This window comes from Aspergillus versicolor (genome assembly GCF_001890125.1).
Source record: "Aspergillus versicolor CBS 583.65 unplaced genomic scaffold ASPVEscaffold_5, whole genome shotgun sequence".
In the NCBI taxonomy this organism is placed as follows: domain Eukaryota; kingdom Fungi; phylum Ascomycota; class Eurotiomycetes; order Eurotiales; family Aspergillaceae; genus Aspergillus; species Aspergillus versicolor.
Window position 1 is genome coordinate 2,426,719 of NW_024467528.1, and position 23,324 is coordinate 2,450,042.

General features: G+C 47.8%; 11 protein-coding genes across 11 annotated transcripts; 6 read left to right on the forward strand and 5 right to left on the reverse strand.

Annotated features, from left to right (window-relative positions):
- Window positions 1–22: 22 nt before the first annotated feature.
- On the forward strand, window positions 23–835 carry ASPVEDRAFT_151556 (U2 snRNP complex subunit MSL1; the record flags this gene model as incomplete). Its single annotated transcript, XM_040808266.1, has 3 exons — window positions 23–221; window positions 278–491; window positions 551–835. Exons 1-3 carry the CDS (start codon window positions 157–159, stop codon window positions 833–835), a joined length of 564 nt encoding a protein of 187 aa, XP_040668727.1. The 5' UTR covers window positions 23–156.
- Window positions 836–909: 74 nt separating this feature from the next.
- Window positions 910–2,870, reverse strand: ASPVEDRAFT_84438 (ATG3/ATG10 family protein; the record flags this gene model as incomplete). The annotated part of the gene is made up of 5 exons (XM_040817532.1): window positions 910–1,110; window positions 1,160–1,372; window positions 1,435–1,569; window positions 1,648–1,907; window positions 2,804–2,870. 5 exons carry the CDS (start codon window positions 2,868–2,870, stop codon window positions 910–912), a joined length of 876 nt encoding a protein of 291 aa, XP_040668728.1.
- A 697-nt stretch (window positions 2,871–3,567) lies between these two features.
- On the forward strand, window positions 3,568–5,826 carry ASPVEDRAFT_53552 (uncharacterized protein; the record flags this gene model as incomplete). Its single annotated transcript, XM_040814807.1, has 2 exons — window positions 3,568–5,547; window positions 5,701–5,826. The coding sequence occupies 2 exons, from the start codon at window positions 3,568–3,570 to the stop codon at window positions 5,824–5,826; spliced, it is 2,106 nt and encodes a 701-aa protein (XP_040668729.1).
- A 966-nt stretch (window positions 5,827–6,792) lies between these two features.
- ASPVEDRAFT_29511 (Hsp20/alpha crystallin family protein) lies at window positions 6,793–7,398 on the reverse strand (the record flags this gene model as incomplete). Its single annotated transcript, XM_040810230.1, has 1 exon — window positions 6,793–7,398. One exon carries the CDS (start codon window positions 7,396–7,398, stop codon window positions 6,793–6,795), a length of 606 nt encoding a protein of 201 aa, XP_040668730.1.
- Window positions 7,399–7,938: 540 nt separating this feature from the next.
- ASPVEDRAFT_42524 (succinate dehydrogenase assembly factor 1) lies at window positions 7,939–8,830 on the reverse strand. The gene is made up of 3 exons (XM_040812601.1): window positions 8,667–8,830; window positions 8,544–8,575; window positions 7,939–8,491 (listed from the first exon to the last, which is right to left on the reverse strand). Exons 1-3 carry the CDS (start codon window positions 8,748–8,750, stop codon window positions 8,368–8,370), a joined length of 240 nt encoding a protein of 79 aa, XP_040668731.1. The 5' UTR covers window positions 8,751–8,830; the 3' UTR covers window positions 7,939–8,367.
- Window positions 8,831–9,091: 261 nt separating this feature from the next.
- Window positions 9,092–10,143, forward strand: ASPVEDRAFT_29512 (fumarylacetoacetate hydrolase family protein; the record flags this gene model as incomplete). The annotated part of the gene is made up of 3 exons (XM_040810231.1): window positions 9,092–9,106; window positions 9,228–9,949; window positions 10,011–10,143. 3 exons carry the CDS (start codon window positions 9,092–9,094, stop codon window positions 10,141–10,143), a joined length of 870 nt encoding a protein of 289 aa, XP_040668732.1.
- Window positions 10,144–10,298: 155 nt separating this feature from the next.
- On the reverse strand, window positions 10,299–12,512 carry pre4 (proteasome core particle subunit beta 7; the record flags this gene model as incomplete). Its single annotated transcript, XM_040814808.1, has 5 exons — window positions 10,299–10,903; window positions 10,964–11,111; window positions 11,166–11,224; window positions 11,752–12,276; window positions 12,437–12,512. The coding sequence occupies 5 exons, from the start codon at window positions 12,510–12,512 to the stop codon at window positions 10,299–10,301; spliced, it is 1,413 nt and encodes a 470-aa protein (XP_040668733.1).
- Window positions 12,513–12,934: 422 nt separating this feature from the next.
- prs3 (proteasome core particle subunit beta 6) lies at window positions 12,935–13,773 on the forward strand (the record flags this gene model as incomplete). Its single annotated transcript, XM_040810232.1, has 2 exons — window positions 12,935–13,032; window positions 13,086–13,773. The coding sequence occupies 2 exons, from the start codon at window positions 12,935–12,937 to the stop codon at window positions 13,771–13,773; spliced, it is 786 nt and encodes a 261-aa protein (XP_040668734.1).
- A 203-nt stretch (window positions 13,774–13,976) lies between these two features.
- On the reverse strand, window positions 13,977–14,865 carry ASPVEDRAFT_84444 (pre-rRNA-processing protein PNO1; the record flags this gene model as incomplete). Its single annotated transcript, XM_040817533.1, has 3 exons — window positions 13,977–14,033; window positions 14,091–14,734; window positions 14,787–14,865. The coding sequence occupies 3 exons, from the start codon at window positions 14,863–14,865 to the stop codon at window positions 13,977–13,979; spliced, it is 780 nt and encodes a 259-aa protein (XP_040668735.1).
- Window positions 14,866–15,084: 219 nt separating this feature from the next.
- Window positions 15,085–17,657, forward strand: ASPVEDRAFT_62890 (mitochondrial distribution and morphology protein). Its single transcript, XM_040815643.1, has 3 exons — window positions 15,085–16,003; window positions 16,057–17,279; window positions 17,339–17,657. Exons 1-3 carry the CDS (start codon window positions 15,211–15,213, stop codon window positions 17,468–17,470), a joined length of 2,148 nt encoding a protein of 715 aa, XP_040668736.1. The 5' UTR covers window positions 15,085–15,210; the 3' UTR covers window positions 17,471–17,657.
- Window positions 17,658–17,756: 99 nt separating this feature from the next.
- Window positions 17,757–23,104, forward strand: ASPVEDRAFT_194373 (GTPase-activating protein BEM3). Its single transcript, XM_040809156.1, has 3 exons — window positions 17,757–21,862; window positions 21,928–22,545; window positions 22,607–23,104. Exons 1-3 carry the CDS (start codon window positions 18,208–18,210, stop codon window positions 22,609–22,611), a joined length of 4,278 nt encoding a protein of 1,425 aa, XP_040668737.1. The 5' UTR covers window positions 17,757–18,207; the 3' UTR covers window positions 22,612–23,104.
- The last annotated feature ends 220 nt before the right edge of the window (window positions 23,105–23,324 follow it).

Below are 23,324 nucleotides of genomic sequence, written 5' to 3' on the forward strand. Positions count from 1 at the left end.
AACATGAATTGATCACCTTGATGAGCCGTGTTCGCACAAACCCAACTTTCATTATATCTGGGGTTTGAAGAGAGAAACAGCTACACTTGGGCACTAAGCACTCTCTTTCTTGATCTTTATTTCATAAGTGCCTCAGAACTCAATCAATTGTCGGTAATGGCTACAACAGCAGCTCCGGTGCGCACCCCAGCAAAGCCACCCGCTGGCCTTCCGAATCAAACGTAAGTTGTCTCTATACCCAGAGACGTAACACGTACCAGCACTAACGACTATTAAGGTTATATTGTACCAATCTCCCGGACAAGCTTCGAAAACATGACCTGCGACTCTCGCTATATACTCTTTTTTCCACCTACGGCACTATCCTCGACATTGTGGCTATGAAAACCGAAAAGATGCGTGGCCAGGCTCATATTGTCTTCAAAGATGTTCAAGCAAGCACACAAGCCATACGTGCGCTTCAGGGGTTTGAGTTCTTCGGCAAGTCAATGGTTCGTCATTCGCTGTTTCAGTGTACTGGGCGTTTAAAGCTGATAACTGACGTGGGTAGAAAATCGTTTATGCCAAGGGAACATCCAACGTTATCGCAAGGCTTCGCGGAACTTACAATATACCGGTATCCGCTCCCGGCCAGACTTCTAATGTGTCGACGGATCTTCAGAAATCAATTTTTAGTGGGCCTCCTGGGTCAGCGGCTTTGCCACCAAACCCCTCCCGTGAGCCCAATGGCACAGCTCAAGGTATTAAACGACCTCGCGAAGAAGAAAGCGATGGAGAAGCGCCAATGGACGAGGATAGTGATGTGCCGATGGAAGCTTCATCGGATGAGGATTAATATAGTCATGCTGGAGGAAATATGGAAATATAGTGACAAGTAACTCTATGGCCGTCTGTTTCGCCCAGCTATATTTATTTGCTGAGTTCTGGGATACCCGCCATCGCAAAGAGCTCGCTTGGCAATCGAAGGCGAACACTATTACCTACCAACCCGAGCCAAATAATGAGATATGTCTCGGGGTTGATGTCATGTCCGCTCGCGATGTCCCTCATGGCGTCCGCAGTGTTGCAAGGGTGCACAAAAAACGCTGGTGTTCCGGATACTGGATGATACTACGATATATGAGTCACGCGTTCTAGTGTCAAGGTCATTGGCACGTACGCCAGAACTAATACCACCCATGATACCCACGCCTTGGATATTCATTTTGTACTGGTTTGGTACCAGATATTCGTAGACTTCATCTATACCTAGCGGTTTGTTTGCTCGCCGGGTAATAAAATACAGCACGGGCACTTGATAAATAGGTGAGACAAAGATATCGTAATCTACCTGCAGTCTCTCAGATATCTCGTGCGCACGAATAAGAGCGACCTGTTTATATCTGTCAGATGGTGCCAGGGAATAATAAGAAAGGACTGTTTCATTTGACAAACTGGGTCGTCCTCCCACGCTTCTAGTTGTGACTCTTCAGCATCTTCAGTGTCCGCTGGCCACGTTCGAGCATCATCCAATAGAGTGTTGCAGGCAATGTCAATATTCTGTGAAATTTTCAGGATTGGACCAGTTCCCTGGAATGTTAGATACGAGACGTATTAGCCGATGTGGGAAGGGACAGGCAAGATGGCAGAAATGATGGGTCAAATTACCTGTAATTGAATTGAAGACCATCCCACCGTGAATATACCTGCCACGTGAATACGCTCCAAAAAGGCATGGCAGGCGGCCTCGAACTCAACACTAGAGAGAAAGGGAAAAGACGACAACAATGCGCCTTGTTCCGAGGAGTGAGAGCCCACGGCCATTTGACTGGTAAAGGCGCGGTGTGCGGCACAGCCACCAAGCGAAGTTAGGCCGGCAGGAGACAAAGTTTTTGGGTTACAGGACGCCTCTCCGGTCCACACCGACTCTGTCCAGTGTTGAGCACACGTTCCCGGCCACGAAGGCTGCTATCGAGGGGGAAGCTTGGGTTTGTTTGCAGAAGCTATCGTCTGTACTATGTAGGAAGACGCGCCAGCTGATCCCCGCCACTCTGGGTGCGAACCGAATGCGGAAAATCTTTCTAACCCAAAACAGCATGGACCAAGCCAGAGATCGAAGATCGAACTCTTGGCAGTTTTCTCGACGTTTCGTGGATCCTCCACAGCTTCTGTTCGACACAGTGGCTCGGTGTTTCTTTCTTGTACAAAAAAACAAGATGTTGTATGAAAACAGTTGGTTGGGTTTGAAAGTTGAAGAGCGGGGAAGCCTGCCAGATCCACACCTACCCACAGCCCCTCTCCTACCCGACAGTTGAGGTCTGCATCTGTAACCCTTGACTCCTGGAGGCTGGAGAGTTGGAGTCCCGCTCATCCAGACTTTATCCGACATCTCATGTATCAGAATGGATCCAGGCCTCACAGCCGACAGGCTCGACAGGCTATTTTGTTTTCTGGGTTGATCCCAATCAAACCTTGAACCGGCACCGCCAGAAACTGGACGGCGGCCAGCCTCCTCTTGGTCCCGCCCATGCTGGCAAGAAGACGCCGTTGAACTAGCGCAGATTCAATTCCTTGATGTTTCTTGATCCCACTCTGTGGAGGAGACTAGCATCGAGGACACTACTGAGTACTACCTAAACTTAGGTATTGGCTACGTATGATCCTGGGCACCCTCAATGCGCTGTTTGGGTAGGCTCCAGACGATATCCGCGACCGGAAATGACACATTCTCTGACACTCTGTACAGAGCCAGCTGCATGGGGTTGATGTTTTGCCATCCATATCTTCCCGCCGCATCATCAACAATGTTTTCCTGATCACTCACTGCCGATCTCGTCATCTTCCGGTGCCAATTCCGTTTCGCGGTTGCCATTGACGAACGCATTCGTCATTGTTGTGTGTTAGTTGCATCCTCGATCATGGCATCGTATCAAATCACCCTACTCTTTTATGTATCTCGATCCCCTTACGTGCCCTCCAGGTGCTCGTTTGCTTAACGAGGGCTTAATTTCTTCATATATATCTTTATTTTTGCCGTTCTCGACTCGGCCATCCTGTGTATACGGTACCGGTCCTCCGGGCCTGTCTATACCCCATCTTTATTATCACTTACCCTTTATCGAGTACTTTCTACCAATACTTGAAATTGTTGTCTTTTACGTCCAGTAACTAATTTTTCGCCTTTGTTTTGCAATACCCCTTAGGTAAGATCGTCAGTTCCAGTGCATCGCAACATCAACATCTATACCCATCCACTCCATTTTGAAGACAGACTTAGAGAATGGGAAAGGAGCAAATTGTTTCAAGAACCTTCAAACCTCGAACTGTATGGGAATTAAATTCTTAACCCCTCAGACCTGTCTATTCCGAATTAGCATACATATCATCCCACTTATGGTCTGACCGACTCAAAATTGAACAACTATTGAAGCCTTGCAGCCCAGAGGTTGTTTTCAATCCTTCGACTTGGGCATTGAGACCCCTATTGCCTTTGTGTTGCCTGTTTAGTTGGTTCGAGAAGAGGCTGATCTCAACAATTCCAGGTCTTCTTTCCTTTTTTTTTAATCTTTTCTTCTCCCTTTGCGAGCCATGGGAAGCTCTTTCTCGCTTCAAAGTAAAGACAAGCGCCGACGCTCAAATCGACTCTCAAAGCCACCACAAAGCCAGGCTGCCCCAGGGTGCCCCGACTCGCTCTCGTCGCGGCAGCTTGACCAGGCACTTTCTCTTCCGTCCACCCCGACTTTATGGCAAAATCCTTGGACGGGTGTTACTGTTCCAATCAGCCCCAAGGACCCCAAGGACGCCGTCTCGCCCAACCCGCGATCACATTCGGTTTCCTCTACTCCAGTGCGACGCGCAACGACATGGAATTCGAATGGACGCCCTATCGCTGGGCGAAGTGCCCATAGCTCAGCCGATATATGGTCGCAATCGCCTGCATCTCCTGGCCCAGCCCCAAGCAGGAGAGGATCAGTGTATGGGCGAACATCATTTCATCCATCTGAAATTGCCACATTTCAACCGACAACCCTCCAAAGCAACCCTCAATCCCCGTTAATGGGACAACCAAAAAGGTCGTATTCAGTTCATTCGCCAACCCAAAACCGCGGGAACACTATCCAACGACGCAACCTTGATAGGTTTTCATCTATAAACTCCCATTCGAGGGTTAATAGCCAGGACTCCCTTCCAATTCGCCGACGTTCGTTACTCATAAGGCCTGGAGTTGCCACACGGAAAGCAACAAAAAATATAACCCCCACATTCTCCTCTGGACAGTATCAAAATGGAATTATTCCGCCCGCTCCTCGCAATACACCCTTGACACCCACCGAGCCAGCTTTTATAACCCATGAGGGAATCATTTACAACGATTTTGAGCCATTGTCTCAATTACGACCACCTACACCGAGCGACCTCGGGTACACCCATCTAGGAGCGCTCAAGTTGGGGTCTCTACGTGTTGTTAATGGTTCCGTCTCTCCATGTCCTAGTGACCAAACGCGGCTTGGTCACCCAGGTAGCCCAACTCCGGAGCCTATTTCTGAAACTATGAACTCCACGGATCTTCTACACCCACTCGAGAGGAATAGCTGTGTGTCGCGGCCAACGTCACCAGACGGGTTGGAGATATACATCAAGAAGAGCCCCCCGGTTTTCGACAACGCCAGGGACCTGGGTCATGTCATGGGCAATTTTCCTGGGGAAGTAGAAAAAGATGGCGTCGCCATGATCGATCGTCAAATCACCCCCGGAAGAAACGATATGCCGGCCACTACACTAACCATCCCCTCTGCTCCCTCGGCAAGAAACGGCCTCGACTTTCCTATTAGCCCTTTCTCGTTCGATGAGTCACCAACATCTGAAATACCACATCGCAGGGCGGTATTCCGTGAAGCTGAAGATGAAGGTATTTCTATTTCTGAAAAGGAAAGGGCATTAACTCCGATTTCAGCGAAGGTGCCAGAAAGACATCTCAGTTATAGTAGTTACGCAAGCCTCCACAGAAAGATGGATAGTGGGTACAGTTCTGCAACCTCTCACAGGACTTCCATAGATTCACATGCATCTCTGAGGCGCTCTTCTGGATTTAGAAAATTCGCTTTGGGGGACAGTGCTAGAGACATTGAATCACGCGACGGAAATATGCCCTCGACAACGGACAGTCAGAATCCAGCGGACCATCACCCTATCAGTTGTCGACCAGGTTTTTGTGAGCGATCAATGAGTGTTTCTAGGATACACCGACACCAGCGACATATTCAAGTGAACGGTCGAGCGAGAGGTCTGTCACTCCCCCTCCCAAGGACTTTAGGTGACGCCACCTCCCTTCCGTTGTCCTGTGCCCACAACCTTGAACCTACGACTTCTAGTATGCTCCCATCAACTATACTAGGGAGCCATGATCCCGGAACTGGACAGGTTGGCGAGGCCCTTTGTTGGACCTGTGGTTTAGGAGATGCATCATATCCATACTCTACTCTGCCTACCACCCAAGGAGGCTGTGTCTTTGAAGGTGGCACAAATCAAGGTGCAAACTTTGGTCGCCTCGGCGCGGACCATCATGACGTGCATAATAAACACCATTGCCCTGCGCGCGGATACCTATCGGACTAGATCCGAACATGGTTCCCAACGAATATCCTTCGCAGCTATAGGGACCCGACAGCATCAACGACACAGTAGTGGTGTCAAGTCCACCGTTTGGCTTCCGGTGGCTAGGAACAGCCGAACAATGAGTATGCCACGGAGCCACCAGGCGGCCGGGTGCACAGCCAAACTATCGCGCATCAGCCCCCTGGGCCTTCTGGGCAGCAGCCTTCAAACTTTGCTGACCTTCACGCATGATTTTCTTGTTGTATATTCATTCGCTTCAATTTTTTTATCCCTCGTTTGATTTTAATGAAATTACGTCGGAGTTATTGTCTTTCATGGTTCTCTGGCTTGTTACTGGGTATACCCCCTTTTGGAGTCCGTGGTGCTAGGGTTCGCTTCCCTCTTCAAGTCGGCGCTGCGGTCTTTCCTTGCCTGTTGTCTCTTTGGAGTGAAATTTTTACTTATACACATATATATACCCTACAACTGAGTCAAGGGGTTTAAAAACGAATTGAACTGGCTTCGCATGCCTTGTTGTGCAATATAGCCTCTTTTTTTTTTTGGAATCAAATCCTGGCACTGACAATGTCAAATTCTCTGATCGTGCCTCATTTTCAAAGGAAACAACGCAGGATCTAACGGTAAGAATACCCGAAACTGCCGCCAAAAACGAGTTCGAAGAATTAGGTAGTGGAAGAATATTGTGTTCATAGTTGTGATGCATCATGAAGCATATACACATGTGTTTGCAGTGATAGTTTAAATTCACCATGATCTCCATACTCTAAGGAATATTGCACTATGCCGAGGCGGTAATATTTTTGGGGCCGGCTACATAGGCTCGCGGTGACCTATGCAGGCGGTCATTGCGATATACTTAAACTGACATGGACCATGCAGTTACTTCTAGTCTAGTAGTCACTTCTAAGTAGAGAGATGCCAGTTAAGGCAACCCAGACCATTTAATTTAATATTATGAAGTTTAAGATCCACACTTTTATTATATATATCATGAAAGTACAAAAACAAAAAAGAAGAATGCTAACCCATGCAATCCTATATCCACCTAATGATGAAGCCTAGCAAAAAAGTGGGGGAAATAACCGAAACAACCTGATCTGCATGGTGTCGCAATTTAAATCGAGGTTCTAGACGTTTCTCAATGCAGTCACAGTCTATTGGAGTTCGTCGTGTTGGCATACACACCATTGAAGCCATCTATTGCACGCGGACCTTCTTGAGCTGAGGGGCCGGCTCCTTAGGAAGCACCACAGAGAGGATGCCGTTTTTCAAGCTGGCCTTTACGGATTCTTGGTCTACTCTTGTCGGGAAGGCAAAGGTTCGGTGGAACTCGCCGACAGAGCGCTCAGAGACCCAGAACTTATAAGCTGGTTCAGGCCTGCTCTTCTCCGCAGTATTCTCCTCGGCGGTGGGCACCGGAGATGGTTCGGTAATGGGTGTGGCGTCGATCATTTCATCCCAGTCTTCGACTGTAGGCTGATGTGATTTGACTGATGAGGTCTCGGATCTGTCATCAGATTCGGGGTGTTTTCCCTTGTGGTAATTTCTTTGGGAGCGGCCTTTGATGACTAGGGTTTGAGGGTCGGAAAATTCAATGTCGACATCATTCTGCTCGACACCAGGGAGCTCTCCATCCAAGTAGTAGCGGTCGTTCAGCTCATACACGTCGAATTTGGGTGCAAAAGTGCGGACGGTGGTGACCTTTTTGTTTGGCCGATGAGTAGTTTGGTGCACGTCGTAGTCGTCGAGCAGCTGAAACAAGGGAGCAAAGTCGCTCGAGCAGTAGCGAGGAAAAAAAGCCATTGTATGTGTTGAGTTTGTAATTGTGTTTGACTTTATGCCTGATTAATCGCGAACGGTTTCGTGGAGTGTGGTGTTTTGATCACCAGATAAGTTGGATAGAGGCTTGGTAGATTGAAATTTTGATGAGAAACCAATTTGGCTTGAGCCTGACCCCTTCTTATATACATGATATGCTGTTTTCTAGAAAGACCCAGCATGTATACAGCTGCTGACGGAGAATTTGCAAGGAGGTTCCAGCTCTGTCAGCGTTGATTATTGAGGCTCTCGAGATTCCGCGAGATCTTTGCGGAACCATCTAGATAAGATAAGAAGGAACGAGAAGCTGCGCGAAGCTTCGCTGGACCTCGGTAATGTTTTGGTCACGTGACTCTCAAACCCTTGATCCATGTATACACCGTAGGTCCCCGGGTCGCCGGACCTCAATGTATATGCGAGGGACCATCCAATGAGTATTGATCTTCTCATCCCAAATGCATGGATGGATATTTGATCAGGTTCTTGTGTATGTCAAGGAGTCCGCTTACATAACAATAATAGAACAGCTTTTATTCATATTTCACATATTTTTACAGTAGTATACACCTACATCTCAACTCCCCTACAGCAATGATAGGTTGCGCTGTCCGGTTTCTTTCTCAGTTTCCCTACCTACTTCCCTAGCACAAAATGGTAGTGTGGACCCCATTCATTGTGTACACGCAGGCATCATTGAATCCTGCCGCACAGCTGGCAAGGGCGCAAATTGCTGAGCAAAGCTGGTTACTTTGGTGACCAAGGTACTCCTAGCGAGCTCTTCGCTCGATATAATCCACTTGCAGCCAACTTTCTTGGGTTGAGAAACGTAGAGCCCATCTAAATGTATGAAAGCTCGCTGTTACCGAGCTTTCAGCATTGAGGAAGACCATGATGTGAAAGTGCGTATCACTAGGTGTTCCGGGTCCTGTGCCTAATGCAAGCGCGCAGATATTTTTATTGAATATTTCGAATTCCGGACGATGAGTATATCTCGAGTTGCCTCGAGCCTTTTCGGAGGAGATATTCGATCGCGCTGAAGTCCTTCTTGTTGATAGCCATGTGCTTTTCAAATTCCGTTCTACCGAGTCGTGAGCGAGGGAATACCATCTTAGCCTTGGAGCCGCGCATACCGTGCAAAGGATTTGAAGTTGTTTCTTGATTCCTGGACCCATAAAAAGAACCAAGAAATTAGCAATATGCATTGACAGCAGTTTTCCGAGGCCCGGAAAAGTAAACGCAGACGAGCTACTCACGACAGGCTTCTTTCGGATTTCTCGGAGGCATTTGCGATAGAGGGACAGAACCTCCCTCTGGAGACCAGATAGCCGTGCCATCATAAGTATGCTTAGAAACCAACGGGGTGCTATTGCGGCATTTGTTGCTGAAAAACTGACAAAATCAAAGGTGTGAAGGCCGTGGGATAGTAATTGACGTTCTCCGAAGCCCGAACCCGACCTCCGCCGATCCGAAGAGCTGGGGTTTGCTTATCGGGTTTCCCGGCCGAGTGTCTGGGGTTCCAAGACTGGACGCGAGAGCTTAGATATATAATACGTCGTTTCCCATTTTCTCCTGTCGTATTCCAACAAACAATTGCATAATCCCATAATCTCAATACAGGGAGAATACCGTGCCCGGATTACAGTTAGCGTTATCTGCACAACCGATCTCTTCATTTAACATGCCCGCTTTCTCGGTAAGTCAACCCCGTTTTGTATCGACCTTAGCAATGCATACGCAATTTTTAGCTTTCCAGTAGCGAACGGAGCGGTTAAATTTATACCTTGGATTCCAAGCTGATAACGATTTCTATGCAGCGTCTCATTCGCTTCCTGGCCAAGGATGGCCACATTTACTACGGAGATGCCACTCTTCCTGCCGGCGTCAGTGACATTGCAACAGCTACCAAGGCAAGAGTCATCCATGGTGATATCTTCGGACAGCATCACATCACCGACCAAATTGCCGAGGTGAAGCTACTTCTGTCACCACTAGCAAGGAAAGACATCAAAACTGTCCGCTGCCTTGGTCTGAACTATGAACAACACGCGAAGGAATCAAATCTTCCCATCCCTAAGTACCCCGTTCTCTTCTACAAGCCTGTTACCTCTGTCGCTGGTCCAACCGATGATATCCCTATTTCTACCATGGCTCAGGAAGGAGAAGGGTTGGATTACGAATGTGAACTTGTCATTGTGATTGGGAAAGAGGCCAAGGAGGTTCCTGAGGACAAGGCGTTGGATCATGTTCTTGGCTATGCTGTTGGCAATGATGTCTCCCATCGCGATTGGCAAATTAAGCGCGGCGGTGGCCAGTGGGGACTTGGGAAGGGTTTTGATGGTTGGGCGCCTTTTGGACCAGGCATTGTGTCCTCAAAGGTGATTCGGGATCCTAATGCCCTGAGAATTTCGACCAAGTTGAACGGTCGCGAGGTTCAGTCTTCGTCAACCAAGGATATGGTATTTAACGTCGCACAGACAGTTTCTTTTCTGTCTCAAGGTACTACACTGTTGCCGGGTGATCTGATCTTCACTGGAACGTAAGTCGAACCCCTTCAAAGAAAACCCAGGTCTTTAAATTCACATGTTTTTTTTGTTTAGCCCTCAAGGGGTCGGTATGGGTAGGAAGCCTGCGCTCTGGTTGAGAGATAACGACCAAGTTGAAGTTTCCCTCGAGGGAGTCGGTTCCTGCGTCAATAAAGTAGTTTTTGACAAACCCTCCGCGAGACTCTAGTGTGAGTGATTTTGAATGATTTAAATTAGCCTATACCGTGGAGTTTCCGATCGTTCAAGTAGGTTATAAAGTTTTAAGTCATGGTATCTGGGCTGATAATAGAAGAGGCCTGAATTTCGTTCTATTAAGATGTTTCGTAGCCTTGGATTGACAAACTAAACAGCCTGGGCACCGTATCCCTTAATGCTTTCAGCAAACGCCCAGCTTTGAGCCTCGATCCGCTGATCCTCATGTACCTCAACCCCGTCCTGTGTAATCAGAGCCAACGAATACTTGTCCATACTTCGTGCATCACGGTACCACAGAACTTTGAGACAGTCCTTTAAAGCTGATACGGCTTCCTCTTTGCTGATCTCTTCAATGGGTCTATCCTCTGGGAACAATCTGCGCAGAATCGGAATGGCAAGATGGGCACCGAAGCCGGTCGCAAGATGCGGCGCCGAGAATGTAGTACCGAGCAAGTCGGCAGAGCTCAAAAAGGGCTTCTTGTCTGAATCGAACCCAGCCACGAGGATATGGTTCCACAAAGGGTTAAACTCGGAGCGCCGCTTGTAGAAGACTTTAGACAGATATGTGTGGAGATTTTTGGCGTTGAGCTGATTGCCATGCGCTGAGTAGTTTTCCTTGATATCGATAGACTCTAAAAGACGGTCGATGTACTGCATGTCCGACACGTCGCCGCTAAACCCAACTACAGCGGAATCGCTGAATACGCGGAGACGCTTGACATCAGTAAAACGGGCAAGTGATCCATAGGATGCTGTATAGTTCAAGCGTTAGAAAATGGCCACGAGACGAAAGTGAAAAGGCAGAATTGTACCCAGGTTATCAGCAGCAATAGCAACGCCTCCGTTGAACTTGACGGCTAGAACCGATGTTCCAGTGACAGCTGGCGATTGAGTGTGAGTTTTAGGACCAGTGGTCTGGAGGTAAGATGAATCGTATGCTCCGTAGACATCGTTCCTGGGCTTACCACAAGGTCAGAATAAGAACAATCAACGGCTGGGCGATGGGACTCTTACCCGACCCCAGGTTCCAGGAAAGTGATCCATGGTGGTAGTAAGCTTGCTTGGAGCTGATGCTGGAGATGTATAAGGAGGCCTAGCTACTAAGCGCTTACGAAGAAGCTGGCAGATTATTTCTGAGGGAAACCTGTATCATGAAGCCAAAGGCTGATGAGATAGACACTAGCTTAGGCAGTCGTGGAGCTGACGGAGCTCAGTTACGTGAGCCAGGCTACGGTATCGTGCCAGGCGGTGAACCCAATCGAACGCCCATTCCTATGGAGACTACGTGGGTATGACGGACAGAAGAGCACAGTCCTCGAACTCTTGCACACCTTTATTTCAGGGGAGTTTCATCTAATAAAAAACGACCTGATGTTGGGTAAATTTCAATTGAAGTTTTTGTTATGTAGGTTTACTTCTCTCGTGTAGTGACTTCCTAAGTGAAGAAGCTTGATTTCAATAACCCCTCATCACTAGAATCTTATGCGTCGAGGCCGGAGTCGAAGAGTATATAAAGCAGCAAATTATTAGGAACAAGGGACATTCCCATATTATCATTAGCGTGGTCTCTATTTAGGATGTGAGGCAGGATCCGGTCGACTTGAGCCTGATACAAATTCAACGATGTCCCTTTGCCCCCTCAACCTGCCCTCTTCCGCTTTGGCATTGTGTCCCTTTTGCGCCCTCAACAGTTCTTCCTTATAGCCCCAATTTGGCAATTTTGATATGTTCCATAAGTCAGGTGGCAAGGAACTGGAGTATTGCGCTTGATCATCTATACCGGCATGTTCCATCAACTTTCTCATTAAGCTTGGGTTCTTGAGAGAAGCTGAGCCCGCTAGCTTGTCATTAAAGTGAACATCTTGTTTCTTCAACGACAGGAAATGTGCAAACTTCGCATTTGACGAGGGATTTGGCGAACCTGGGGGTGACGGTGGTATATCCAGGTTTGGAATTGGTGGCAGGGTTAAGTCATGAATTAACGTACGAGATGTCGATGACTGCTCACCAACTGCTTGTCGAGTCTCGAATTCCTCATGCATTGGTCCAAGTACAGGTCCGCTAGGTTCTCGTTTCAAGGTAGTTTCCGATACTACTGCGGGTTGGGATTTCGATGTATGTTGGGCTATCAAGCAGTATAAGTCCAGGCTCAACCAGGTTTGGTATGAATATAGCTTACTTTTATTTCGTTGTGTCTCATTCTCAGCTTGTAATGCTCTCCTTTGTTGCTGACGGGTGGTAAACGGTTATTTCAATTCACAGTTGAAGCCAGCTATCCCAGGTACATACTTTTGGATTAAATGCCGGTTTCTTTTCAAATTCGTCCTCACTACTGCTTTCATAATTCCCAAGACCCAACATGATCCGCAAATTATGATTAACGGAGGGTCTAAACCAAGCAAGTGACTTTTGTAGTCAAGTCTCCAGTTGTTCTGGGTGGTCACTTATTTAGAGGGTGCTGGGGATAATCTAGCCGACCAACGTAATATAAATATAATAAAACAATGAATGATATGTATAGGGTGTAATAATTCCGAAACTTTGTACTAGAAGTATCAAGTATGTACGTAGTATGAAGTTCAAAATTGTCCTGCTATTCAATAATGTTACATAAGCGAAGGCAGCTAACATAGCGCGTCACTGGAAAGAGCTCCATTGCACATCTATCTACCTTCCACTGCTTCCATACTACCTATAAATTCCCACAAGACAAAATCGAACACACAAATTACTTTTCTTGGAAGCTAGTACGTTTGATATTCTGCGATCGGACGCTTTACAAGATGACAAGTCTCATCGCGCCCAACCCTCTCAACGATTCTATCGGATACTCGTTCTCCCAACCCACAAGTACTGGAAACAAGGAACACTCTTTCTACCCGTAAGGTCTTGACAGGTTTAAGCTTTTTTACTTATAGGATTAATATATGTTAGGTACACCGATAACGGAGGCTCGGTACTAGGAATTACAGGCAAGGATTTTGCCGTCCTTGCTGGCGACACTCGCTCCACTTCGGGATACAACATCAACTCCCGCTACGTCCCAAAGGTGTTTAAGATCGGAGGGGAAGATGCAACCGGCGAAGGCGCTCACATTATTCTGTCGGTAGTGGGGTTTGCTGCTGATGGGCTCGCACTCAAGGAGAGACTCGATGCGGTGGTGAAAATGTACAAGTACCAACACGGGAAGCCCATGAGTGTTCGGGCATGTGCCCAGCGACTGTCAACCATTCTCTACCAAAAGCGTTTCTTCCCATATTATGTCCAAGCTATCCTGGCTGGCCTAGATGAGGAGGGTAAGGGAGCTCTATACGGTTACGACCCGGTAGGCTCTTATGAAAGAGAGCAGTGCCGGTCCGCAGGAGCTGCTTCTAGTTTGATCATGCCATTCCTCGACAACCAAGTCAACTTGAAGAATCAGTACATCCCTGGAAGCGGAGAGGGACACGCCTTAGAGGCTAAAATGCCCGAGCCAATGTCCAGGGAAACGGGGGAAAAACTTGTTCGAGATGCATTTACCAGCGCGGTTGAAAGACACATTGAGGTTGGAGACGGCTTACAAATGTTGGTCGTTACGGAAGACGGGATAGAGGAGGTCTACCACCCTTTGAAGAAGGACTAAAAAAATTCAGACCTAGCTTCTGTTAATAACCTGGTATCTCGCCAATAAGCGGAATCAAGATTTTCTCCTTTAAGTGTTGTATGGACAAAAACCCGGGGATCCAGTTTGAAGCTTTTCCTCATCAAATATATCATGTAGTATCCCATATCAGCCAACCAATAACGCCGATGTCGTAAATCAAAGCAAAATGACCGTAAAAATGATTAGAATCGCTCCTTCATCCGCGCTGCCACTTTACGCAGATTACCATAAACTTTCCCCTAATAAAAGTCAGTGGGCGATCTTTAAAATAAAGAACGGATACTCAGGTCACTTACTGGAGGAGCACCCAAAATGAGACTAACGATAGCCTCCTGGCCTGCATTGATGTTCTGGAAACGCCCCAGAACGTGGATCTTCTGATCAGCTATAACAATTCTTGTCCTGCTCGCATTCTCGATTGCATGCCTCGTTCGCCCGTCTTTACCAGCGATGCGGCCGATTGCGCGGCTGAGATGCTCGCCATTCAAAGATGCCTTGACATCTCGAATCTCGAAGGAGCGAATGTAGAGGTCATCCAACCTCAGTAATGCGATTGCATCATCAATGTCAAACCCGAGTGTGAAAGCCTTGACAAAATCTTCGCCTTTCTGTAGAGCCCCCGTATCGGTGGTGAACTTGGATGTGCGTAGCTCTACCGCCCGATTTTTGATGTTCATTCGCACTTGTAATTTAAGATGCTCGACCAACGGGGGGTAAATTTTTGGCCAATTTGCTTTCAATGGTGTCATTCTGTGTGGCGGGACAGGAACTTTCCGCATCTCAACCCGATACGCAGTTGGAGTATCTTTCGCAGGCGTAAAAACTGGTCTGCCTTCCATATCGATACGCATGTCGCTATCCTCTGTGGGATCCACTGGAACAAGAACATCACTTAAATTCGTTGTTGCTTGAGAGTCGATTAGTACTTCCTCATCGTGTTCTATAGCGCTGTTAGCCCTCGGATCAATTCGAATAATCCATCGAGTACGAACCCTGTGTAAGAGGACGAGGGGCAAAAGGTGTCTCGGCTGTGGAAGCATCTGACGCCCGGAGTGCCGTTGGGGCGGGCATATTGTCTGAAATATCCAGAAGAATCTGAGTCTATTTCAGGCTATTCCCTTTCCTAGTTTCGTCTTTCTAGTTGGTAGGACTGCAAGGAATTCTTTGGTGTTAAAAAGAAGAACCGACTTTCGTGCGGAAGTCTTAGATTTTAGTTGCAAACAAGCCAAACAAGTCCCAGATAACAGGGCGGGATGATTTCATGGGCTAAATTTGCTTCATGTCGGCATTCGTCACAGCACACGACTACTCCATCCTGTTTCTGCGGACTTCTTACTTTATTACTTTGTTGTATCTGCTGAGTTATCCCCCAGACTTCCCGCTTTATAGCGGGCTGTACAGCATGTGACTGCGAAAATGTCTGGTATCTTCGGACGCAAGCTGTACACCACCTTCTGGGAGACGGCAAGTCCGTTTCTAGGACGAGGGTTGCGCGTGAACCGCTCTCAATATCTCCCCGATACGGCATCCCAAACCGAACCCGTCTACAACTTTGTTTTCAAACGACATGCCAGAAGGTTTTCAACTGCAGCCCCCCGCAAGACAAAACAAATCACACGGCGGTTCGCCTCTGGAAGCTTCCTTATCCTCGGTGTCTCTCCCAGCTCTCCAGCAGTAGAGACTGGAGCAACATGCGCAATCACTTCAGAAAAAATTTCCTCGCATAGGAAATTTTCATTTGATAGACGACTTCCCCAGACCATATCTTATAATATACAAACACGGGGCTTTCAAACGAGAAAAGATAACGCTTTAAACACAAGCACACGAACCGACGCTAGCAACAAACCAGGCGCAAAAGATGCTGGAAATGATCATGAAAAGGAAACACCGGGCGCGAAAACGATGAATCGTTGGTATAAACACGAAAATGCTCCGTCGAACCGGCATATAATCAACCGTTTACCACATATGCCGCACCTCCACCGACCAACAAAAGAGGAGCTATTGGCCGCTGCAACTGGTTTCTGGTCAAGACTCAAGGTGCGATTCAAGTGGTTTTCTATTCGAAGTGTCCGTCCATTCAACCTTGATGAAATAACCGCGCTCTTCTCCTGGGTCCTTCTGGGCCATGTTGTCTGGATTGTTCTGGGAACAACGACTTTCTTCTCCTTGTTAATCATTGCGATAAATACCGTGTTCGCTCAAGGTAAGTGTGAAATCTACTGGCTGTCTACTTATTGTCGATACTAAGATTGATAGAAACTCTGGCTGGCTGGATTGGTAACTACCTTACCAAGTCGTCTGGTGTTAAAGTGGTGTTCGAATCTGCTATCGTCCCTAAGTGGAGGGATGGTGTGATTACTTTCAAGAATGTGTTTGTATCGAGGCGGCCTGGTCAAGGAACTGGTCATGTCAGCAAAGGGTCCTCAAAGACCGCCGCCGCTGCCGCCGCCGCCGCCCTAAGTGACCAGGCTACCACCGATCTGACAGAACGCGGCCCGTTGGAAGAGGAAGAAGACATCAATTACACACAATTTGACGTTTCAATAGAAACAGTGAATGTAACGCTATCATTCGGGAGGTGGATAAACGGTAAGGGACTTCTTCGCGATGTCGAAGTGAAAGGGGTACGGGGTGTTGTTGATCGCAGATCCGTCTATTGGTCAGACGATTCTCTCGATCCCAAATCATATCGCCACGAGCACAATCCTGGGGATTTTGAAATTGATTCGTTTAAAATGAGTGATCTGCTTGTGACAGTTCATCAGCCTAATAACTTTAGACCATTTTCCGTGAGTATATTTTCCTGCGACCTGCCCCAATTAAGGAAGCAGTGGCTGTTCTATGACTTCTTATCAGCCAACATGATGTCGGGGTCATTTGACAACTCGTTATTCACAATTCATCCACGCCAAACGCATAGCTTTACCGGTGCGCAGCTCGACAACGGGGCGGGAGATGACGGCAACCCAACGCCTTGGAAAAAACACAGCAGAATACGAATTGATGCATTGAACATTGATCACCTTAACCGCGGTGTAGAGGGCCCATTTGGGTGGATTCACGAAGGGGCCGTGGACATTGTTGCCGATATCATGTTCCCTGCGGACAATGACGAGAGCATCGCGAAGGTGATGGCCGATCTTTACGACCGATTAGAAGCCACTGTCACCTCAAATCAGTATACCGAAGACTCAGCCTTACACGAGTCAAATGAGCCGGATGAGGCCAGAGTCAGTGATGACAGGCGTCTCTTAGTTACAGACCTGCGACTACACCTTAATAACGTCAGAGCCGTTGTTCCAATATTTACACGAGATCTCTCCTACATCAATAACGCGCTGATCAGGCCTATTGTCGCCTATATTAATTCGCGACGCACTTTCATTCCTGTCAATTGTCGTCTGGTAAAAAAAGTGGGAGATTTTGATGGCAGCTGGACCATTTATGATAGCGGTCTCATGGATGATCTTTCGGCCGCTGTAAGTTATCTCTCCCTTTTTTTGTCACAGTTGCGGGTACTAACTTGCTATATGAGTAGGTATACGATGCATTTGCTCACGATGTTGTTGATGAGCAGGCACGCAAGCGTCGCTTTAAGAAAGTTGGCTTCTGGTCCCTTCAATTGGCTGCGCAGGCGATTTTTATGGGGATGGCTGGGAATATAGCTTAACCTTGTACATCATGTATAGTTAACGGGTAGCATCGACTTGCTGGGCGTTCTGGGATAAAGGCATTTTGATATATAAAGGGACCGAAAAAAAAAGACATTCCTCTTCCCCTACATTGAGTGAGTTTAAGGCCCCAGTAGAGGACAATTAAAGTAAAGCATAGGAAATTCTGAAAAAGATTCTGTTATTATACACCTAGTTATTGTTGTTGTGTACTAAAGTGTCGAAAATTATCCATCATATCATGCACAAGTCTTGTAAATTGAATGGTCTACGAAATGAATAAATCGCCTTGTTCTTCTCGCATTTACGGATACACCCCTGTTTTTTTCTCCTGGGTTGAGTTGGAACGCTCAGCAAGCCTGGAGTCCGAACTGAAGGCCTTGTCGGGCTACTAGAGGATCTTCTTGTTTAATTATACACAGATCATCCCTATTTATGATTTCTCCTTCCTCCCCGCTTTAACTTTGCTGTCCCAGACTTTCCACTTCGCTGTTCCCCTTTTCCTTCAACGCTGGGTCAGTCGTTCCTGAAGAACGGGTAACAAGGACACAAACCCGAGGTACCTCCGATTTCTCGGAGTGCTTATTTTATCGCTGTATTTCGCGTGCTGCCCCTGAAGCACTGGTGGAAGCCGTCTGTTGAACCGACCGAAGGCTAGCGCCAACGACGTGCAAGCGGGCCCCGTGTGGCCCGACCCCCATGCTGCTCGAATTGAGCTTCGACTCCTGATCAAGTCATGTCGCAGGCTCAGCGACAGGGTAGTGACTACACCCGAAGCTCCTTGCATACCAGCTTCACTGTTCCCACGACGGCCAAATACCAGCCTTTTTCGACGAGACAAGGTTCGGCAGACGATCTTATCTCGGGCGATTTTTCAGCACTACGATCGGGCGCGCAGGCCCTCCGTTCTGGTTCCGCTGTCGGTGCCTCCCCCCGCAAGCATACACATCCACCCTCTCCCCTGCATACGAGCGCACGAACCCTGTCACCTCAGCGGACCGATTCGAGTTTATCCCAAAGAACTGCATCACCAAGCTCATCCGCAACCACCTCGCCGCTCGAAAATTTATCCACCATCAGCGAAATAGCCCATGCTGCGTTTCCCACTCCTCCCTCGAGAACCAGTCCAATCCCGCCGAACACGCCGCTCGCGTTAAGAAAGCGAATACCCGGAGAAGTCAGCCAGAATGATAGGAAAATGACCGAGCCGACGAAGGATACCAACAAGGTTCGCAAAGACTCTGATGCGGCCGAATCAAGCCAATCAATGTCGCCTTCTATCATGTCACCAATCGGCTCTCTGCAGTCAATCAATAGAGACAGGCCAAGCCATCGTGCTATGCCGCGTACCTCGTCTATCGATTCTGCAATATCGTCTCTTTCCTCTGCTTCGCAAACACACAAGTCCGCGTTCAATGCCAACTTGGTGAGCCAGGCCGATATTGACAATTTAATAGCTGCGGCCGGGTCACCAGACGCTGTTATCATACATCTTTTAAAGGAAAAGCATCACGCAGCTTCGCAGAATTCCCAACTATGGAAACTCGTCGATAAACAACGGACCCTAATCATGGGGTTGAATAAAGATCTGGAGCGTGCCTTGAAGGACAAGGAACGATACAAAAAGAAAGTCAAAGAGCTCCAGGTCGCAGCACCACCACTCCCATCTCATGAAATTCAAACCACACAGCCTCCTATTATAGAAGCGAAGAATGTTTCAAACGGCCAGTCACAAACACCAGATGCCAGCGGGAACGCGGGGCAGGCACATGAGACCGACAATGTCACCAACCAGGACTCTCCTAACAATGCCCCTAGTTTGAGACAGCTTATTGAAGCTGAGCTACTTACGGAAGAGCCGGATTTACGCTTTGAATCCCAAAGTTCTCAACAGCTAGCCTCCATCCAAGAGACGTCGGCCACAAGCCCGACGACCCCTTTGGTTAGCCCAGGCACTACATTTAGCACAAACAAAGGCCAGAAATCACCGAATCCTGCGCGAAAACCGCCCCCTGCACCTTTGAATCTCGGGCACTCAGAGCGCACAACTGCGCTACGTGAAGCTTCTGACTCTGACTCGGAGTATGAGGATATCATCGCGGTTGAAGAGTCGCCAATAGAACGTGGAAGGAGGAAGACGAGGGCCGATGATGATAAAGAACGCGAAACAATACTGTCTCGAGAAAGGCCGGACGTCGACCCTCTTGGGCAGAATCAAGCTCTCTCCCCGAAGGCTATCGAAACTCCAGTAGCTGCCGGCCATTCATCGTCAGGCGTCCGCCAAGCAGCACCCCCAGAGGTTTTGGCGTCTGCCATGAGCCCTCGTGGGGTTCCACCTTCTTTCACGGATCGTCCTGTCTTGAGTGGCCCAAAGAGCCCCGGTCTTCCACTTAGCCCGAGGCCTGAAGATCGTCCCCTTGGGTCTCCAATGCCCCGGATGCCAAGGGAGATGCCGACCTCATTCTCTTCTCTCACTATGCCATCGAGTAGCAATCTCTCCGGGCTTGCATTGTCGCCCCGTCTTGGGAAACATCAAGCGCCGCCTCCCGTCGGAACCCCAGCCGTTGCAAATAGTCCTACGCTCGCCCAACTCACTATGGATCCCTTTGGTCGGCCCATACCCTCGATTGATGCGGCTGTGAGGATTGACAGCCCCCAATCCCCAAAATCGATGCTCAGCGGAATCTACCAGGGTTTAAGGTCAGACGACTATCCAAATCTTCTTTTACCTCCCAACGCGCTTCCCCTTATACAGGTTAAAGTTTCATCTTCAAGACTACGGCCATCTAGAAATAGCTACATGACCTCGAGACCATTGGACGAGGAGCCGGTCTTCACGCTGAGCGTTTTCTCGCGCTCCGAAAATTCAGAACTCTGGCGAGTTGAAAAGGTCATCGCTGCGCTACCCCAACTTGATTATCAGATAAGACAGCTCGCCTATCTGCAAATGAAGCTGCCTGACCGGTCTATATTCAGTGGACACTCTCCGGCCAAAGTGGATGCGAGGCGAGCAGCTTTGAATTCGTATTTCGAAGCACTCCTCGATAGCCCTATGGATGAAAAAGCAGCATTGATCATATGTCAATTCCTTACTTCTGATGCAATCGAGCCGCGAGATGATGAAACGAGCTTGCTCACAGGCAACAACTACATAAGCTCTGAAATTGCACGCGGGCCAGATGGCAAGCCCAGAAAAGAGGGCTATCTAACAAAAAGAGGGAAGAATTTTGGCGGCTGGAAAGCGCGGTACTTCGTTTTGCACGGTCCCGAGCTCAAATATTTCGAAGCTCCGGGAGGTGCCCATCTTGGGACTATCAAAATTCCCAATGCTCAGATTGGGAAACAGTCACAGCCAACAGGGAACCAGAGCCCTTCTTCGCGGGCCGATGATGACGATTGTGACAATCAATACCGCCATGCGTTCCTTATATTAGAACCCAAAAAGAAAGATTCTTCAGCCCTTGTACGCCACGTGTTATGTGCCGAAAGCGACGATGAGAGAGATACGTGGGTCGAGGCACTCCTTGAATATGTTGAAGAACCGTTGGAAAATGAGTCTTCAAACAGTAGCCAACCTCCAACAACTGCTAATAGCTCTACGAACGCGGCTGCGAGAAATAAGTTGTTTTCTAACAGTGGTAGAAAAGGAAGCAAGGGCACCGATAGTCCAGACTTGGATAACTCTGATACCGTTCAGGGGTTCAGTTTCGAAGATGCGGTTCCTGCCGAACCACCTGTTATTGGCCTGTCTTCTGATCCACGAACGCCGCGATCTCCTATGTTCCCAACAGGTTCGTTCCACGACCTAGCTGATAGCAGCCAGTCCGATCATGGCCAGATCTCATCGAAGATAATTTCTGCGCCCACAAACGGAGCTGTGATCCAAGACGCTGGGGCATGGGGAAACAAAACTACAACCGGCACCAAGGAGAAGAAGCGTAGCATCTGGGGTTTCCGTACGAGGTCTTCTATTGATCTTGCTTCTCAACTTCAAGCAGTTTCAGAAGGTCCTGCCATCCAAATTCAGGGAGCTGGCGGCGAAAAGAGAGAGCTTGTCAAACCAGTTTTTGGGATTCCCTTGGCGGAGGCAGTGCGAGATTGCGCGCCATTCGACGTTAATGTTGAGTTGCCCGCCGTGGTTTATCGCTGCCTTGAATATCTTAGGGCAAAGGGAGCGGAATTGGAGGAGGGTATCTTTCGATTAAGCGGTTCGAATGTCGTTGTAAAGGCATTGAGGGAGCGATTCAATACTGAGGGAGATGTCGACTTCCTCGCTGGTGACCAGTACTACGACGTGCATGCTGTAGCATCGTTGTTTAAACAGTACCTTCGTGAGCTCCCGTCCACTGTTCTCACGCGTGACCTGCACATAGAATTCTTGCGTGTCCTTGGTAAGTACATTACTTGATATTGGACATTGGTTGGGAGAGAACTAATACTATACTGTCCACTGCAGACTTGAACGAAAAACAGAAGAAGATTATGGCTTTCAATTCTTTAGTTCACAGGCTTCCGAGGCCAAACTTAGCTTTGCTGCGAGCATTGGTCCAATTTTTGATCGTCATTGTCAACAACTCAGATGTCAACAAAATGACTGTCAGGAATGTGGGGATTGTCTTCGCACCTACTCTGAATATACCGGCGCCAGTTTTCTCGATGTTCCTCACAGACTTCGAAGACATCTTCGATGGTACACCAGAACCCAACGTGAATACAGTGGAGCTGGCCCCTGATCATTCTTTGGCCCCGGAGGATATTCGATCTCCTAGGCGTCAAATGTTCTCGGATATTCCCACACCCGCACACAATCAAATGACATTTCCCAGGCCAGGAGACAGCGCAGACAATACCAATTTGCATAATGATACCGGTTTCATTCCCATGCAGCCGAGCCACGAAGCTTTGTCTCGAGGAAGGATGGATCCTCATAGCCAAAGCCCCGCAGCTGTGAGCAGAATGCTAGGGCCGGAATCCGATAATTCTCGCAATGCGAAGGCCAAACGAAGAGAAAGCAATATTCTCTTCATGGATTTCAATAACGATGATCGACCTCCATCTTCCCATGATAATTTCGGTAAGAACGTTGTCTACTATGTTCACCTCACTGCCTAGGCCAACCTACTAACATCTGGTAGCTTGAGTTCCTTAATATAAGCCAGGGCCACAAGGAGCAATTGGCCTTCAGCTACGGAGTACTGTTGTCATCATTTCAATATTTCAAATAGGTCAACATCTTGCCCCTATTACCTGGCAAATTCAATTTTATCGCTTACGTGGTGCTGTTTCCATGGACAAGCGCGATGATTCGAATGAATGTGCTACGCCGTATATAAATGCCTGGACTGCCTACAGAGTATATCCCAGCGAGTGTCTGATGAACAGTTTAATCCTAATCCTAATCAGAACCTTGAGATGCCTCTCGCTTTGTTTACGTCAGTCATATATTTTCACGTTGGCTTTTTTTCTGCTTCTGTATCTCATGGGTTTTGTCTTTGTGCTCAGTGCAGCTTTCTGTTTTCTATAAATTTTTTGTGCGTTTTTTATGTTGGCAGACTCGGGAATTTTATACCCCTTTCATTTCATCAGGCTATTGTCCTTCGCCGTTGATCGGTAGACTAGTGTGAATTTTTTTTTTTTTTTTTTTTTTTTTTTTTTAAAAAAAAAAAAAAAAAGAAAGAAAGAAAAGAAAGAAAGAAGACAAATCAGTATCGAGTAGAATACACCGTACACTTCCTGTATTTTCGTTCTGCTACGATACCTTATTGGCTGCGAACCACTATGTAAAACCGCTGATAATCTCAAACAACCGCTGCCGTCGTGTCGTACATGTATATTATATATCCAATATGGCTG